The sequence below is a fragment of the Aedes aegypti genome, chromosome 2, assembly GCF_002204515.2.
Source record: "Aedes aegypti strain LVP_AGWG chromosome 2, AaegL5.0 Primary Assembly, whole genome shotgun sequence".
NCBI classification, from domain to species: domain Eukaryota; kingdom Metazoa; phylum Arthropoda; class Insecta; order Diptera; family Culicidae; genus Aedes; species Aedes aegypti.
In genome coordinates this window covers 96,592,907-96,612,575 of record NC_035108.1, presented here as the reverse complement: position 1 = coordinate 96,612,575, position 19,669 = coordinate 96,592,907, and the positions used below count along the sequence as shown (strand labels likewise).

Here is a 19,669-nt window from a genome sequence, read left to right as displayed (position 1 = left end):
GGCCTAGTGTTTTTAGTCGATTAGCTCAAACGCAACAGTTGGGTACGAGGTAAAGTGGTTTGAGTTACTCCTGGTAGAGATGATATATCTAGACAAGCAAGAGTAGAAACGATGTTCGGAGAGTTCAGATGACCAACTGCCAATCTTGCCGTTATCGACGTGATGATCAAAGTTGAGACTGCAGCCGGAGGGAACCTCATCCAGTCTCACGTTGAGGCGACAGATGGCGGACCGGTCACCTCTTGGGACGATAACGGCTCAGATCAACCCCAGTAACACACATGTTATAATTGCGTATTATCAACTTATTTATGACTAGTTTTGGTCATATATCAGTTGATAATACACAATTATAACATGTGTGTTGCTGGGGAACCCTGCGCTTAAAGTAATACAAACTGTCATCTTCGACTAGAGTGACGTGGAAGAATTAGAATAATCAACCAGAATTGTGCTTTGCGAAATAATTTATGAATTCTTGCTAAATTCAATTACGAATTGTTAACCTATCCAATACTACAATGTAAGCCCCTTTGGTTAATGTAAAGAATCTGCACCTAATAATTGAAATATAGCTTCACAGCTAGTGTAACTACGCTAAAAGACGTGTTGAGTTTTTCTAACCTCATCGTGAAGAAGTTTCCTCGACACTGGTTGACAGCCGCAACACTTCTTTTCACTTCGTGAGAAACGTCGTTGTCATATGTCCTAAATATTCCAAGATTAACAAATTATTCAACAACTTCAAACACATTCCCCATCAAACACTACATCAGCACCTACACCACCAAGCCTATCTCTATCTCTACCAGCAATCATGATCTTCATTTTGGTAGATTTAATGGTCAGGCCTATCCTCGCTGTCTCCCTCTTCAGAGGAACGAAGCCCTCCTCCACTGACCAGAGATCGATTCCAATAAGATCGATATCGTCAGCAAAGCCAAGGAGCTTGTGCGACCGTGTGATGATAGAACCGTTTATCTGAACGCCAGATCTTCTAATAGCACCCTCGAGTGCACTGTTGAACAGTAAACTCCACCGTTCAACAATTGCTGAAAGTGATCTTTCCACCTGGCAGCCACTGCCGTTTTATGGGTCAGCAAATTCCTTTCTCGATCATTTCACATGACGGGCACCATTGAACGTTCTATAAAATCTCTGCAAATCGTTCTTGTTCGTGCTATCCTAAGCTCCAGCTACCACACTTTCTTCGTGCTGCCTATTCTTTCTGCGGTGGATTCGCATTTTTTCGGCTCTCGCTACCCTGTACCGCTCTCTATTCTGTCGGGTGCCGGCCACAAGCATACGGCTAGTCTGTCACTCTCTAGCACTCGTCGCCGAACCAGTCGTTTTGTCTTCGTCGTTGACTAGTGCCAATCACTTCCCACACCGTTGTTGTCACAGCTTCGTGGATACAGTTCCACAGGATGTCGACATCTTCGGAAACGTTTATTCTTCCCAACTGCTCGTCTAGCTACTGGCGGTACTGTGCAGCAACCCCATCAGTCGACAAGCGTTGGATATTGAAGCGCTGCGTTCTGTTATTTAGTTCAAGAAACTCGTGACATCTTGTTAGACCGTATCTAGGCTCTCAAATAAATCATCTTCCATGTCATCGGACTTATCGTTCGTTGGCGCATTAATGCCAATCAAGCTGTAGTTGAACAACTTGCCCTTTACTCTCAACACACAGATTCGCTCGCTTACCGGTTTCCACCGAATAACACGCTTCATTTGCTTTCTGATCACTATGAAGCCAACTCTACTTTCTGTTCAGTCGCCGCCTCTGTAGTAGATGTGATACTTGAGTCAAGTGTTGGCGATGGGATCCACCACTCGGAATTCACGTTCTCCGGTTTTTGGTCAGCGTATTTCCTGGATAGCTGGCACGTTCACGCCGACACTCCGCAGTTCGCGAGCCAGGAGTACCACACGCGCGGGTTCATTCAAAGCTCAATCCATTTGCTACTTTTGCCTTTCTTGGTTGGTGAAGAGTCTTCGATAGGCCACCTAACCAATGTGCCATTGGTCACCAATAGCTTTTAGGGCGAGATCATAAACGATGCGAGATTTGGTGCGGGAATTAATCTTTTTTGACCGCAGTTTATTGCGGAGGCCATAGAAGGCCCGACTTCGACTGATGATGTACCTCCGTATTTCAACGGTTAACGGTTAGCCGTCAGCAAGGATCCAAGGTAGAAGACCTCGTCAACCACCTCGAACGTATCTCCGTCTAACGTAAAACTGCTACCTTTGCAAGCCCTGTCGCGCTCGGTTCCACCTACTAGCATGTACTTTGTCTTTGACAGAGTGTACAGGTCTGTCACCTTTTTAAATATTCGGCCGACAATGTCCATATCATCCGCGAAACACACAAATAAACTGGATCCCGTGAAAATCTGGTTCTTAAGCCTGGCTCTGTCCATAACACCTACCGCGATATTGAACAACAGGCACGGAAGTCCATCACATTGTGAGTTTCTCGGAAAAGCTGTTCTCTTTTGGTGCAATACTCTTCAGCTTTAAACGTCTCAGCTACTTTTTGAATAGGAATCACTGAAGATTTGTTCCAAACCTGCGACACGTGCCCAGTTGGTAATGACTCATTGATCAGGTATGGCATAATGTTCTCGAGAACATGAAAGAAATATTGTTGGCATTGTCTACGTACGGACAGAAATTGCTCTTATTAACAATCATGGATGGTCATCTTAACATTACAACCCCTTTGAAACTTCGCAACAAATATATTTATTAATCATCTACAATTACATACCGTCGGATCTTTCTGTGTCAGCATTCAGCAACCGCCGCATCATCCATATCCTCATCAATAACAAACTGTAACTCTTCATCGACCATATCATCCTCGAGATGCTCCTCGTCTTCTATCAAATGTTCTTCTTCACCCATTTCCTCCACCATCTGTTGCTGCACTCTACTGGTTCTATCGCCACTTATCTTCACAAGCGGCACACGTTTCCCCGCGCAACAGTTCGCTTCATGCTTTCTTCGCTGAACCAACGTCGAACATTCCTTCCCACACATCCGACAGTGCGGAGGTCCCTTACGCCTGGTAGCCCTCACATGCCCCACCAGCATCCCACTTGCGGGTTTCACCCTAGCATTCGTCTTAACGCCATGCTCCGAAAGCATGTGCCGATTGAAGTTGATGTGAAATTTTAAATCCTTTCCACAGCAAATGTAATCGTCACGGTAGGTTATACAAACATGATCGTCGTACGCTTGGCGGTCCTCGAATACTAGCAAACAGACCGCACACTCCAGTGGCATTGGATTGGCATGGTGGCTCTTGTGCTCGGCGAGTGCCTTGGCGTTGCTGAACGTTCGCACGCAAATATCACAGACAAAGTAGGATTGAATCTGGAAGGTGAAGAAATGTTCTATTTAATGAAATTGTTCAGATTGTTATATGGGCGAACTAAAAAATTGTCTAAGAGATAGGTAATGATTTCTAGTACTTTTAGTTGAATCCTGTAAAGAATCTTTGACTTCTATTTTACTTCTTTCAAATCGATGTAAGTAATGTTCACACTTTTTGGAAAAAATGAAAATCTCTTGTCTAAATCTATTCTAAAATAAATCTACATTTTATCAATTTTTTTTCACGTTTTTCTGCATGTTTCTACACTATAGTTTCCCAAACTGTAGGTCGCGACCCCCTGGGGGGTCGTGAGCCAGTCGTTGATGGGTCGCGAAAAATATCCAAAATATGAACTTACTTTCAATGTTTACTAAAACTATAACCACTGGTTGGAACTAGAACTGTGCGCAGCCGTGCCAAGCCGCCGCCGCCGATCCATTTTACGTCACGCCGATGCTGAATGAGGCATCGGCGGCGCGCAAAAATTCGGCTCTTTAAACTTGATACTTATATAAAAAAAAACCCTCTACAAAATAATTCAATGTTGCTTAAGGAATTCCTCTAGGAATTCTTACAGATATTCAACAAGGTATTTATCCAAGAATTCCTCTATGTATTTCTCTATGGACTTTAGCAATTTCTCTATCAACTCCATGTTGAAACCTTCCAGAGATTCTTCAGGGATTTATCCTGGAATACCTACACGGATTTATCCATGAACTCTTTCGGAGTTTACTGCACGAATTCCTTTATATATTACTTCAGACTGTCAATAAGACCAGCAATTACTCTAAGAATTCAGAATGCTTACAGAGATTCCTTTAGTAACCACACTACGGATTTTAAAAAAACTATCGGATATTGGAATTTATGAGTAGGTACCTAATTCGCTAAGGATTACTCTTGAAATTTAATCAGAACAATCGATTCTCCTAGAGTTTCTCCAGAAATTTTCACATGGATCTTCTCTTTCGATGTCTCCCGGAATACTAACAAAGATACTTCTCGACATTATCCGTCAATTGTTCATCTAAATTTTTTTTCATGGAAAATTCTTTAAAAACAGTTCCCGGATTCTCTAGTATTTTCTATGCTATACTTTCAAAAAATCCTTTAGTTTTTTGACAAAAATTCTTTCAAGAAATTTCTTGAGGATTTTTGGAAAATAAAACTATTGATACTAAATTAAACGGAATTAAAAGGTACACGGTACTCCATCTACTTTTAAGTTTCTCTATTTGAGATTCTGCTCAGAGGATTCGAACATTCATTAAAGAGTATTAATACTTGTATGGTGGTCATGGCAATATCTGTAAACACACCTGTACTTTCAATGTTATTTTTTACTGAATTGATAAACTAAATAAGTAACCATTGCTGAAAAAAGCCATTTACCAAACACACCGCTTGTTTTTTCACCAGAAAATTGTAACAATTTGTAGAATTTGTAGTAGTTTCACAAGTAAAAATTATTATATTTTAAATCAAGATTACGTTACGCATATTTTAATCGTTCTTTTTAACCTGATGAATGATAGATTTCTGAACATGTTATTGATTTGACTACTTTTATTGAATGGAGAATTGTATTGTATACTAGAAAATAATAACAACAATTTTCTTACGAAATAACATGATTGCCTTAGAATAACGTGCTCAGTTATTCATCCTAACTCGAGTTTGGGTTACACAGCGCAACAAAAATGACATTTTTGCGTGTCTCAAGGATCAAATTATGTGTCTCTAGTAAATTTGGGGTTGCTGAATCTGATACCGTTCTCAGAAATTTCCCAGCACGTTACAATTTTTAGCTACAGGTCACCAAAGTTGTATAAAACATTGATTTTATCGATGTTTACCTAAAATTTTAAGTAGATTTTATCAAACTTTTATGTCATCTAATCTATCTAGCATGCAAAAGACGAGTTAAACTTTCATTTTAGATGTATTTTGATTGAAGATGCACGATTAAATTTAGATTATACCGATTTTTTCAATATCCTTGTAGTCTCCAAACTAAATTCTTCGTTTCTCTTATATGGCAAAATACCAAACTTTTCTAAACCATTAAATAATAACTTTTCCGGGTCAAAAGATTTACAAACTTTGATGATAAGCATTGTTATACACATAAAGTTTGAATTCTTTGGCAAATTAATGAATAAATTGCCTTACAAGCTGGCAAACTTGCATGCAAGTTGGCTAAAATAGTCAATTTTCGTATTTTCAACAACCAATATCTCAAAAACTAGACGTGCTATGATATTTCTGTAAACGGCAATGGATTTAGCAACCCTTTATTAAGTAGAAAGAGGTATTTTGATGCTGGAGACAAAAACGTGTTCCGCAGTGTTATTTATTATTATCTTACATTTTAATCGGCTCAAATTTATTGTGTTTGTTAAAAAACCCGGTGTGCTAATCGAAGCTCCGCGCACAGTAGATATTCCTCTTAGAGCTCCTTCAGAATTATTTCAGGATTTTTGCAGCAAATTCACAAATCTTTTTACCTTTCACGTGCATAATACCGCTTGTAAATTTGTTCAAAAGTTCATGATTCACATTAATTCTATAAATAAGTGAAATCTCTTCTTTGTCTTTCTCTAAAAGTTTTTCCAAGTATCGTTCATTTTGTTTTTCAACAGGAGAATTATTAAAAATATTGTTTGCATTTTTTCAGAACTAAACCAGAGATTCGTAAGCCACTCTAAGAACTCCTCAAACATTTTTAGGGATACCTCAATATACTTCATTAAGTAGTATTCCTGGAGATCTAACAGAAAATGCTCAATGCGTTTCTTCATGGATTCGCCCATAAACTTATCTTGGGATTATGTAACGATTTCCTCTAAGGATTTAGAACTCATCACAGAAATTCTTCAGTAATACTTACAATGATACTCACAAGATTTTTTCTTGTATTTCCTCCAAAGTTTTCTCCAAAAAAAAATCTTCCAATCAAGTCTTTGTAAGCACATATATTGCTACTAGAATTTTGATAAGGTCCTTGGTTTTTCAGGATTCTTTGAGAAATCTTCGAAGAGTTCTCTCAAAAGTCTAGCAAAAAATGAAAAAAATCTTCTTACACATTTTTTTTTTGATAAATCTTCCACATTTTTCTGGGGTTATTTCTCCAAATATGACTCCGAGTACTTTTTCCGGTCCTTCATTATTTTTTCTCAAGCTTTCGTCCATAAACTATTTTTAGATTTTGTTCAGCGATCGAAAGTAATGAATAAATTTTTCAAATATATTCTGTTAATATGAATCAGGAGATGCTTCATAAATTTCACTCTAGTAGATTTGGGGTTGATGGATCTAATACCATTTTCAGAAATTGTCAAGTACGTCACAATTTTGAGCTACAGGTTTCCAAAGTTGTATAAAACATGGTTTCATTGATGTTGGCAGGTATAATTTATCAAATATTAAAGTGATCTAATCCACGAAGCAAGCAGAATAGGATGGAAGCTTTCATTGAAGATATAATTTGGCTTAAATTGCACGATTAAATTTAGATTATATCTACCTGGTCAATATGTTTGCAGTCTCCGTACAAAATTCTTCTTTTCTTTTAAATGGTAAAATATAACTCTTCTTCAATCCTTCGAAAAATAATTGTAGAGCTTCGAAAATATTATGAATTTTGTTCATAAATTTTGTTTAACACAAGAAATTTAAGTCTGAGGCAAATTAAGCAAATAAATTGTCATACAAGCTGGTAAACTTGCATGCAAGTCGGCTGAAATCGTAAAATTTGGCATATTTAACTGCCAATATCTAAAAAAAACTAGACATGGTGTGCAATTTTTGAAAACGGCAATGGGTCAGCAATCCCAAATTAAGTAAACAGTGATATTTTGGTGCTTGGGACAAACGCGTTTCGTAGTGTTTGCCACCAACAATATTTCCATAAGTTTCCTTGCAAGAATTTCACCATACATTTCTATTTTTTTTTTTCAGGGTTTATTGCATATATTTTTTCATATATTTTTAAAGGTTTTCAAGGTCCTTCAAAGATTATTCCTGTTCGGCGAATATAGGACAACAATTTCAATCGCTGTATTATTTGAATTATTGTGATGGTGTATTAACGGTTCCATCGTTTTTTATTGTAGTTTATATATATGCACCCCAGGGGGCTTCCTTAGCCGAGTGGTTAGAGTGCGCGGCTACAAAGCAAAGCTATGCTTTAGGTGTCGGTCCAGGATCTATTCGTAATGGAAATTTCCTTAACTTCCCTGGGCATAGAGTATAATCGTACCTGCCACAAGATATAAGAATGCGAAAATGGCAACTTAGGCAAAGAAAGCTCTCAGTTAATAATTGTGAAAGTGCTCATAAGAACACTAAGCTGAGAAACAGGTTCTGTCCCAGTGAGGACGTTCATGTCAAGAAGAAGATGAATATATGCACCCAAATTTACATAGCGCTAAACGCGAAAATATTCAGCATGATCTTGATGGGTTATGAGTTCAAATTTCACCGCTCGAGATTTTTTTTATATCGTAATTTTCTCGACATTTTAGGACACAGAGTATCTTCCTTAGCCTAATGGTAATGTCAGCGGTTACAAAGAAAAGCCATGTTGAAAGTGTCCGGGGTACGATCCCCTGCCAGTTCAGGATCTTTTCGTGTAATAGGAAATGTTTATGCCTTCGTTGGGCGTAAAGTATCATCGTACAATGGCAACATTGGCAAAGAAAGTTCTCAGTTAACAACTGAGGAAACCGAAACTTATCAACGGCGTGACGCCTCACGCCCCGCCAATTAAAAATATTTCGGCACACAGGTCTAGTTGGAACTTATTCATCATATTCTTACTTAATCACTAATAGTTTCTTCCAGTGATCATTCATTCAGTTGACACTATCAGTACAATTCTTTGGCTAAGAACTACGGCTAGAACATTTGAATAATTATCAAAGAAAGATTTGTCAACAATATTATGAACCTCACCGAGTCACTATTTGGTGGTTATGAATTGGTTAGTGATCTTTATCATAGTCAGGTGAAGCGGAGGTAAAATGAATTTGGAATGATTTACATGATCACGCATCTCTTCATCATCGAACAATTCCATCTGAAGATGTGGGATCAAATCTCGGAATCGACGACAAAACATCAATTGTGCTGGTGAAACACCAGTTAGCGAGTGTGGAATGACAGAATAAATATACAGCTATTCCTGTAGAGCTTCCTTCTAGCTTGTTCCCTGTTGTTTGCTAATTTTCAAAGCTTTCAAAGTCGAACGATTTTAACGCTCGACTTCTCCGTTTGCGTTCGGGTAGTGTGGTGTAGTTGGTGTAGTATGCGTTAGCCTTATTCCCTTAGCGTAGTTACGGTATACTTCGTAGATTGGATACTAGCAACATTCATGTTTCTTTTTAATAATTTCATCCTGACTACTTTCAAGAACAAGGCAGGGGAGTATACCTTGTTCAAATCATAAACAAGAATACTAAAAGCATGAATATCGCTATTCCCGGCCACGCCCATCTTTACCGTAACTTGGGATAGGGGAAGGAAATGTTGATGTAGCACTTACTTAATGAGAGGCCACCGACTCAGCGACACCCTCATAAGTGCTACGGAGTTGGAGGTTGGGGAAGGTATATTGTCAGGATTCGCCTGGAAAGCTGGCGATAGACCATAAATATTTGTTGTTTAAGCGTTTTCAAATTAATCTTTTGAATGCCGGCAATCAAAAGAGAAAACAATAGCTTATTTATAGTATAAATAGTATTTCGCGAAATGCTTGTCGATTGTGTAGTAATATTTTTGCTCAATAACCAGTAAAAAGCAAAACCGATCCCTCCAGGGTCATCGGATTGTATAAAATAACGATACACGTAAAAAAAAAAAAAAAAAATCACGCCTATTGAAAAACTGAACTGTGTTCATTGAAAAACTGTACTGGGTGGTACTGTATTTTTAGATAATCCAAAAACGAAAGGAAGCGCGTTCGAGCTAAACACCCTAGGATAACACAGTCGGTATTTCTGCTCAAAATTATACGAAAAGCAGAATCGATCCCTCCAGGGTCATCGAACGGTTAAAAAGCATCCACAACCGATTGTTAGTTGCGTAACACTCGCCCGGACAGAATGCGCAATCTGAACATAATTATCAAACTCCGAAAATAACATTTTCCATTCAAGAAACGATCAGAAGTTCCACGACGCGGACAAAAACGATTCGGAAGGCTCACAAAAGAAAAAGTATCATACTGGAACAAACTCACCGGATTGATTCTCTAAATTTATGTGCTGCCTGTCACTTCCGGATGGTTCGGTGAACTTAGGGCAGCCAAAAACCAACAGTACTGAGGACACAAATCAAACAAATCACTTTTTCATTTTTCACTTTTCACTATTCCATTTCTGAATGTAAAAACTGTCCTGCTTGGGCATCACGAAGCATTACCCAGCAAGACGCTCCAAAACAGGAAAAAAAAAAATCTCCGGCGACGAAAACATGCGCGAAACTGTGAGCTAAATCTATCGGACGACGCAAAACCGAACTGTCCTGCTTGGGTTTCACGAAGCACTACCCAGCAAGACGCTCCAAAACAGGAAAAAAAAAATCTCCGGCGACGAAAACATGCGCGAAACCGTGAGCTAAATCTATCTATGCGTTAGCCTTATTCCCTTGTCCACAAAGTAGTCCTCAATTCTTGACTAGAAAAGTTTCTTGAATTGTCGAACGTCAAGCCACCAAACCAGCGTCAAGATGGCTTCTCGGAGATCTTGTGGCACGACTATTCTGTTCTTCCGAAGGAGGGTTTCGTACTTTTTTTATGCTTCCTATCCATTTTCCATCGTGCAAAGCAGTTTTGACACCTTGTAGTTCTTCGTCTTCTTGTGATCGTTGAATTATTTCGTCCATCGTTATTGCAGCTGTTTTATTCACCTCCACAACCGCGCAAAGGTCTGCTTCTGAGTTCCTGTCGAATGGTTTCCCGCCAAGGACTTCGGATAGCCGGGATAGAGGGGCGTCTTTGTTTATCTTACCGGGAACATACTTCATCTTGTAACGGTGCGCTTTCATCTTCAGAACCCATCGGTACTGTCGCTGGTTAGGTGTGGATGTCTGACCAAATATATTGACCAGTGGCTTGTGGTCAGTCAATATGGTAAAATGCAGCCCTGTGACTACATCTTGAATCTGTCTGTAGCCCACGCGATCGTTAAACCCTCCTTGTCCAGCGTCGAATACTTCTTTTCAGACTTGCTTAAACTTTTACTGGCGTAGCTAATAAGCTTCAGTTTGGCATGCATGTTTTGTAACAAAACCGCTCCAAGCCCATTGTTACTCGCATCAGTGATCAAGGTAGTTGGGTTCTTTGGGCTGAAATAACCCAGATATTCATTTTTCACCAAAGCAGATTTGATCGTTTCAAACGAACGTTTCACTTCTTTCGTCCAAGTGAATGGCAATCCTTTTACCGTCATTGACGCAACGGCGCGGATAGGCTTGAAAGGTTTGAAATGAAATTACCGACGTAGTTCACTAATTCAAGAAAGCTTCGTATCTCGGTGACATCAACGGTTTCCAGAATACGAGCTTCTTCATTAATTGCAAGTACTGTTAACAGCTTTGTCTTCTCGATTATATCGCGCAGCTCGTCGGAACGGCAGTTATCAAACACTTGTTCCGTGATTCGCATGTCGAGGGCTCCTCCGTAGTCGCGGAACCGGTCGACGAATTTTTCCACCGACTCTTCTCCCCTTGCTTCATGCTTCTGAGCACGTACCTGTCGTATGGAATGCTCCCCAAAGGGGCAAAGTAGGCGTCCAGCAGTCGAATGGACCGATGCACGAGTTCACATATCTAATATACCATAAACATTTATCAAACGTCTGGAAAACCTTATCGCAAAATTTGGACATTCGGGAATCGGAAAACTTATTTTGAATAGACACCCTGTACCTTTTGTGAACAAACTTACATTATGAATCCTTTCCATGTGCATCCGCAGTTTGTCCTTCCGACCGTAGGACGCCGGGCAGTGCACACAGTTGAAGCGAACCGCCTTGTGCACCGTGCTGATGTGCCTCTTCAGATGCTGGAGCGTCTTGAACGCGAAATCACACGCGTCGCACTTGAAGTTGCGTTCTTCCACGTGCGACTCCAGATGTTGGTTGAGCAGCTTGCGATTCTTGAACACGGATTTGCACTTTTGACACTCCCATCGCTCGTCAGTGGTATGAATTGACCGAACGTGGTTCCGAAGCTCCGTTTTCGTGTAGAAGGAAGACGAGCAGTAGGTGCATTGGAAGCGGGTCGTTCCTGCATGGCGCGCCAGATGCACTTCCAGTGAATGTTTGTGTTTGAGCGAGGCACCACAAATGTCACAAACGTGCTGCTTGTGGAGGCCTTCTTTGAGATGGTTCTGATAGTCTTCTTTGGAGGCAAATACTTTCAAACAGGACGAATGGCGACAGTGTATTCCTTCCAGGTGATCGTTCTCTTCGTGGAGTTTTTTATGTTTTACCAGTGCTTCTCTAACTTGGGTCTTGTATCTACATTTACCACATTTGAACATTTCTTTTGGCTCGATTTGATCAACCTTTTTGACTGGGGCTCGTGCGATACTCTGCTCCTCTTCTGTAAGGATTTCTTCGGTATTTTGGCTTATTGTTTCGACATCCTGTGTAACTTCTTCGTATTTCTCGGATGAGTCGTCTATTCGCTCAGATTCTGAATATACCGCTTCTTCTACATCATCGAGTCCCTCAGAGCCCAGTGACTGAACAGGCTCGGCTTTAATCTCCACCACTTTTTCACCTGCAGCATTTTGCTTAACCTGCCCTAGTTCTTCCAGCAAGCGCTCAGCCAAATACGCTTCAGATTCTTTCTCCTCGTGTTCTTCTAAGACTTCAATTTCAAAATCAAAACTTTCCGGCTCCACAGTCAATTCCTCTTCCGAAGCACTCTCCAATTCAGTCTCCTGCTTAAAAACTGGCATCGAAGCTATCTTGTACTGCGAGTACTCGCCCAGCATATCTTCCACGAGCAGTTCCTCCTTGTTGCAGAGATCCAGATCCTTGAACAGGATGGAAAAGTAATCGTTGTGATCGTTGAACAGTTTCACCAAAGGGCGATCACTGCCCAGTTTCACCTCCACAAATGCCACCAGAAACTGATGGATAAAGTTCATCTTTTGCTTGTACTTGAAGAAAAAGTCGACCACCTCCAGGCACATGGCGCACACCTCCCCGGGGAAGTACGGCACCACTTTCTAGAAACAGAATGATTCGTTATTTCATTGGTATTCCTCTGAAATACCGCGCGTAATCTTACCGTCGGAATCTTGAAGGTCAGTTCCTCCAACAGGTCGGCCAATGTGCGGTCGAACAGCGGCCGCACGGTGTCCACCGAAACGAGCTCATCCGGATGCTTGGACTGTAGGCACAGCCGGCACACCTCCGGGAATGTGGACAGGTTGAACGTGGCCATCGTGGGACGGCCGGAATCATGCACCGAAACGGAAGGCAGGAACAAAATAACGGAAATATTCTAAACACTGATGCGAGCCGAACGAACCGAACGAAGAAAGTGTTGTTTACAGGTGATTGTTTTGATTTTGAGTTGATTTGACACAAGAAGAATGCGCGAAGTTATCCTTTCAAGAGTGTGTAAAAATTACGTCACGCAAAATTGATCATTTCAAGCGGGTTCTAGAATAAGGACGAATTCTTCGACTTTTTCTATTGAAAATAGAATCACAGACAAGCGGACGAAACACTGAAATTTCCATCGTCCATTCATTCGATAATTCATTTCAAATTTACTATGCTGCAAACCTCACATCTAAAGGCGCGCGCATCGATTTTCTTCGTGTTTGACGTGTCACACTACCGCCATGTACAGTTCGTGTTGCATAATAGTAGCACTTAGTAGTTTACGCAACAAGTTGCATAATGATGATTTTTACAGCACAAGGAGTACTTGCGAAGATGGTCCTCTTTTTCTGTGATTGCTGAGTTTTTTTCTAATTCCACTATGTTTACATCGATCATGCGAAAGACATTCAAACCGTCACAAGAACATCTCAGCAAAAAAGATTGTGTTCAAGGTATATCCAGCTTTTTACGCTGGCTATAAAACTGCGAAGGGTGATTCGATTTTGAAATGTCCTGCTTACATATTTTATAGCATGATCTTAGTAGGCAATCTTTTTTAATTGTTGATCGAGCTGTCAATAATTTTCACTGTACGTATTTGTTTTGGAGTTCAACTTTCTGTGCTTCGTATAACCCAAATTAAAACATAAATAACCGATTTGCAGTAACTTCATTCCTTTTATATAATTTTAGGCACCCGACACCGAGAGACCTTTCACTTTACTAAAGGAAAAAATACTGCTGCTAGTAAAAAGGAATTGAAGCTTCAATTACGACATATAATATTTTGTACTCCATTTTTGACTGAACTATTCGGAACAAATTCTAGATAGCTTCGGTCGAGTTTTGTTTCCTTAAAACCGTACAGAAAACACGTAAACTTTTTGTGAAAAAGGATATCTAGTCAATGATCCAATGAACAGTGTTTTCTAATGTATTTGTAATTCCAGAGAAACGACCTCGCCGATTCGCACTGATTTTCTTGACATAGTTAGCTTTTTCTCTATATAACTACGCTTGAGAACATGGGCCGTTTTGGCCAAAGTTTCTCAGAATGAGAAGGTATGCAAGAGAAAAATGATCTTTGATGTTCGAACATTTTTCTACGTCTATGTTGGTTATGTACTACGCAATGTATAACCGACATGGTATAACTTAAACATAGTATGTCCTTTAGGGACTTACCGGAAAATTGTTCATGGCGGGATGCAGGAAGATATAGAGGGGTCTTTAAATGGTTCATAAAACGTTCATAAACGATTAATTCTCAATGAACGCATGAATGTAAAATTTAGAGCAAAAGAGTTCGAAAAAAGACAGTCAGGAATAGTCACGGATGCACCAAAGACTGTATAATTTAATAAATATTCCACATTCTATGTGGAACAGTAGGTACGCAGACACTAAATTCGTTCAATAGTGTGTAATAGTTAAACGGTAAGTAATTCCATTCCAGTGCCATTTTCTTAGCTCCATCGGCAGTTCTTTCACAATATTCAAAGCACCATTGTGTCTGCCAATTCCTCTCACATGCTTCCACCAAACCTAAACCTAAAAAGTAAGAACCATTATTATATAATAAGAAAATAGAAATAATTCCAGATTTTCTCTCAACCCCAGCTAACAACAAAATAAATATATTTGATGTTACCTTGTCAACATAAAATTAATCATTACTCGCAAAGCTTACTACGACTCAGCTATAAAAATTATAGTGTAGACAAAACATGTCAGAAGGGGGTGAATCAAAGTTTATAGCAAGCAAGCGTAAAAAGCTGGATTGAAGAAAGGTACAACAATCTAAGCAGTCAGTGGATGCGGGGAGTGGTAACCAGTGGATGGTGGGTTGAAAATGACAGCTGGCCAGTCGGCGAGCTGGCGAGTTCGTTGATGTGACTTCCCCTCTAGTGGTTACCTGTGGTTGCTATCGTTTCCATAGGATTGTTTATTATTGATATTAGTGCTCTGGTAAAGAAAAGCAAATCTCAAAGCATTTTCAAGTAAGTTCTTTGATAATAGGTGTTATCTCAATAAACTCCGTAGAGTAAAAATACCCAGTTTAGAGTTGTTTTTTCCAGGGGACCGGCCAGGATAACCACAGAAGTATTAAATGGAGGTTGTTCTGGTACCACTGCATCGCCTGAAACAGTCGGACAAAAGTTTGACAGTGAACAAACGTCAGCGATGAAAGGTCAGGTAGGGAATAAAAGACAGGCAGAAACAGTAACATGTGCGACTCGCGATACAATTGCTATCAGATATTGAAAACCTATTCAAATAATAATTATATATTAACTGTTGAGGTTCAAAATTAGTTAAACTGTTTTCGTGCGTTAGTTTAAAATAACGTAGCGCAGTATTGAATTTAAAGAGAAACAGTGGGTAAGATACCATTATAAAAAGTTTGTCGTCATCTAACAGTAAATAATGAATTCCCTTGCATCACTAGAATTGACCCCTATTACCCAGACGAAATAAGAGAAGAAATAGCTTCGGATAAATTTAGATAAAGGGAAGACTAAATGTAAGTAACTACACTGAATTGAAAGTGAAATTATAATAAATAAAAAAAATCGTTTTCAGCTTTGAGCTGCCCATTGAGAATAAAGCTGCTTCAAGGAACTTCTATCTATCTGAACAAATTCTCAAAGATTTACCCAAAATGTCGCAGAAACACGATGGATTCGACTGCAAAAAGTGCGACCGGTCGAATGCATGTGATAACATGGTGATGTGCGACGCATGCCTAGATTGGTATCATCTGGGCTGCGCAGGTGTTTCGCCAGGAGTGGAGAAAAGACCTTGGTGTTGCGAAACATGCCCTCCATTGCCCCCTGACCTACATTGAACGTTGGAAATGTTGGGAAGAATCGGAAGGGAAAAACTGTTGCTAAACCTAAAGTTCCAATGGTTTCGGAGACGTCGTCTGTTGCTAACTCCAAGAAAAGTGGAAAGGCCCAGAAAGCGAAGGTTCCGAATGATGAAGCTCCGAAAGATGTCTTACCGCCTAGTGCGTCATCGACCAACAATAAAACTCCTAAGAAGCATCCTGGAATTCCGAAAAGAGCTGATACTGTAAAGGCATCTGTGCAGTCCGGCACTCAAAGCTCCCGAGCCTTAGCACAGATGTCACTGCTGCGACTGGAAGAGAAACAGAAGCTGGAAGAACAGAAACTGGAGAATCAGCGAAGAGAGATACAGAAATAAAGGGAGCGATTACGTAAGGAACGAGAGCTAGAAGAGCAGGAAAATGCGATTACGAGGAAGCAGTTGCAGATACTAGAACAGTATTTGGAGGAGAAGCATGACCTGGAGGAACAACTGGTAGAAGGTGAAGCCTTCACCCAGTGCACCTCCCGCAGCGGAAAATCCATGACAAGGAAATGGCTTGAAGACCAACAAACTCGCAGCGAGACCGTGCAGAAAAATGTTGCTGAAAGGGGAAAATATCCTACGCAAGTGAAAATTCTACGGAAGAGTCAGCAAACGAGTAAGAAGGTAATATGCAAGCACCGGTGGTTAAAAATTCGAAGGGTACACCAGAAACCCAAGCAAACCAAGTTAGAAACGACTCGCGGAGAGGGACTCCCGGGTATGAATGCGCCAACCGAGTCAACGAGCAAGAAGAGTCAATCGCGCTGCCAAGTTGTTAACCAGCTAGCCGCTAGACAACTTTGGCCTAAAAACCTGCCGATCTTTTCGGGGGATCCCGAAGAGTGGCCTATTTTTTATAGCAGCTACCTAGATTCCAATGCTGCATGCGGATACTCGTCAGTCGAAAACATCATTCGATTGAGAGATTGTCTCAAAGGACCAGCACGTGAAGCGATGGTTACCAAACTAATGTTCCCACATGCGGTGCCTTCAATAATAGAAACCCTTCGAAGACTGTATGGCCGACCGGAGCTGCTTGCGAGAAATCTATTAGGGAAAGTGCGACGTCTGGATGCACCAAAACCAGAGCGTCTTGATAGTTTGATTAACTTTGGCATGGCGGTTCAGCAACTTTGTGATCACCTAGAAGCTGCAAACCTGCGCGGTCACTTAACGAACCCAACGCTACTGGAAGAACTAGTAGACAAATTACCGGCGGCTATCAAACTAGAATGGGTTAGACATAAGCGAGCGTTTGTTGAACCGTCCTTGAAAGAGTTTGGAGAGTTTATGGACAGATTAGTAGTTGATGCAAGCGAGGTCACATCTATCGTACCGATTAAGCAAAATCAAAAAGCCCATATTCATACCCATAATGAAAACGGTAATTTTCCGCCCGTTAATTCCTCGCGGAAACCGTGTCCGATCTGTTCAAAACTCGATCACCGCGTAAGAAATTGCGAGGTTTTCAAGCGAATGAGTCTAGATGAACGTTGGGAAGCGATCATGGAAGCGATTGAATGTAATCGACTTTGCGAAGTATGTCTCTCCAACCATGGTAACTGGGCCTGTAAATCCAGATATTACTGCAACGTAGGGAATTGTCGTGTGCGACATCACCCTTTACTCCACCGAGACGTGACGACAACTGCCATACAAGCCGACTGTAAAGCGCATCGCATTGCACCAAGCGCCGTGTTATTCCGCGTTGTAGCAGTGACGCTTTTTAACGGTACGCGAAGTGTTGATACTTCCGCCTTTTTGGACGAAGGGTCCTCGCACACCCTAATAGATGCAAGCATAACACGAAGTCTTGGAGCTGTTGGCGTTCCGGAACCGATGGAATTGACATGGACCTCAAATGTGACTCGCAAAGAGAGTACATCAGAGCGGGTCGACCTCATGATTTCCGCTCAAGGTGGACAAGAGCAATTCAAACTGCTGGATGCGCGCACACCCAAGTAACCGTACAGCTGTATATAGTTGCATCAATATCACTTTATATGCTACTATAAAATATGGCATATAAAGTCATACTGCATTACATGTCTCATTAATGCAGTATTAAAGTGGAAAAGGGCGCTATTAAAGTGTAAATACGGCTACATTTCCTAGCTCTATGTTGGCAATTGCTAAAGTATAGTTACTGTCTGTACCGTATAAAAGCTTTAGCCAAAGTGTATTTAATGCACCATTATTTAAAGATCAAAAATAGAAACACAAAAATATTATTGTTTTGTTTTGTTCGTTGGATGTCAGGGTCAGTGTTGCTTACGAACTTATTTGTCTGTTTTTTTTTGTGTGATTGGTGGGATTCGAACCCAAATTAGGTGAGATGTTTTCGATGACTCGCCGCGCCTATCCTCCGGACCATGGATGCTGCATGTCTTGACCGGGAAATTGTGCAACTTCAAGCAGCGCCCTTTCGTTGCCGGTGGCAAATACTGTCGATTTCTCTCCAAGTTAACCCATCACAAGTGTGTAAGCTCCCTCTAAGTGTGTAGCAGGGATACGTCGAATCACGATAATGTAGTTAGTGCACTTATTCCTTGTGGTTCAAGGAACAAGTGCAAGAAATACGTTGAGATGATCCGTTGCAAGCGTGCACTCTTATCACACTTTTTCTGCACTCTACAAATTTCGTGATAGTTCAATTTGGGGTGAAGTGCGCAATAAGTTGGTGAACGCTCTTTTGCTGTTGAGATTTTGTTTTGTTTTCATTGTGTGAGGCTCATCTTCACGCTTTATGTATCGTTTTAGCATCTTGTCACATTGAGTCGGCGATAGGCGTTTGGTGTACGCATGGGCCTATCAATCGTAAGGTTTTTGGTTCAATTCCAGGTTGATGTTATTTTTTTTTTGTTTCCAAATTCTGGTTTCTCATAAGACAAATCTACGAATTTCAACCAGATTTCTTGTGGCGAATTTTCATAAGGGATATTTAAGTATTTCTAAAGTCTATTTGCCTGAGTGAATGAAGGATCGACGATAAATACTGCATTGATGTCTTGCCGTTTTTCTTGCGATGAAGCATTGAGTAAGATGATGCAATGAAGCATTGAGCGGTGACCATATATCACCCATTAATGCACATTTCATTGCTACAATAAAGCAATGCTACATTGCATTCACAAAATGGAATTAAAGCATTATTGCACGCATATTGCAGAATAAAAGCAATGATGCATTGCTCTCGTTGAATTAAAGTTAAAATACGATAATACCTTAATGCTTGTGGTTACTTGGGCAGTCAGCGCTCTAAATCTTCCAAAACAAAATCTGCGAGTGGATAAAATATCCGACCAGTTCGAGTACCTCGACAATATCCCCATAACGTCATTCCGAAACGCAGAGCCGAAGCTTCTCATTGGTCTGCAGAATCTGGAATTAATCGCACCTATCGAGAGTCGAATAGGAAGACCGGGTGAGCCTATCGCAGTGAGGATTGCACTAGGTTGGGCGATTTACGGACCATGTAGGAAGGCACCTAGTTTGCGTCCATTCGTGGGACTTCACCAATCCGATCAAGAGTTAAACGAAATAGTCCGACAACAATTCGTTTTAGAAGATACTGGAATCTGTCCCACTGTGCCCCTAGAATCGGCAGAAGATGCACGCGCTAGAGAACTGTTGGAGAGCACCACGTATCGTGAAAACGGGAGATTTGTCACTGGCCTATTATGGAGAAGCCATGATATACGATTCCCGGATAGTCTGCCAACCCAACTAACAATTTTAGCGCTATAAGCCAAGATTATTTGCTTTGTGCTGTATAACAGTT

The 19,669-nt window shown here is 40.6% G+C and overlaps 1 protein-coding gene across 1 annotated transcript; it reads right to left on the bottom strand.

Moving 5' to 3' along the window:
* Positions 1–2,735: 2,735 nt before the first annotated feature.
* On the bottom strand, positions 2,736–12,980 carry LOC5571603 (zinc finger protein 184). The gene is made up of 3 exons (XM_001653663.2): positions 12,692–12,980; positions 11,337–12,629; positions 2,736–3,384 (listed from the first exon to the last, which is right to left on the bottom strand). The coding sequence occupies exons 1-3, from the start codon at positions 12,845–12,847 to the stop codon at positions 2,794–2,796; spliced, it is 2,040 nt and encodes a 679-aa protein (XP_001653713.2). The 5' UTR covers positions 12,848–12,980; the 3' UTR covers positions 2,736–2,793.
* Positions 12,981–19,669: the final 6,689 nt, after the last annotated feature.

Excerpts from the sequence above, each read along its gene's own strand:
- LOC5571603 (XM_001653663.2), bottom strand. The coding sequence starts at position 12,847 with ATGGCCACGTTCAACCTGTCCACATTCCCGGAGGTGTGCCGGCTGTGC. Across the intron at positions 12,630-12,691 it reads TGACCTTCAAGATTCCGACG|AAAGTGGTGCCGTACTTCCC; the intron begins GTAAGATTACGC and ends TTCTGTTTCTAG. Across the intron at positions 3,385-11,336 it reads ACATGGAAAGGATTCATAAT|ATTCAATCCTACTTTGTCTG; the intron begins GTAAGTTTGTTC and ends TTCACCTTCCAG.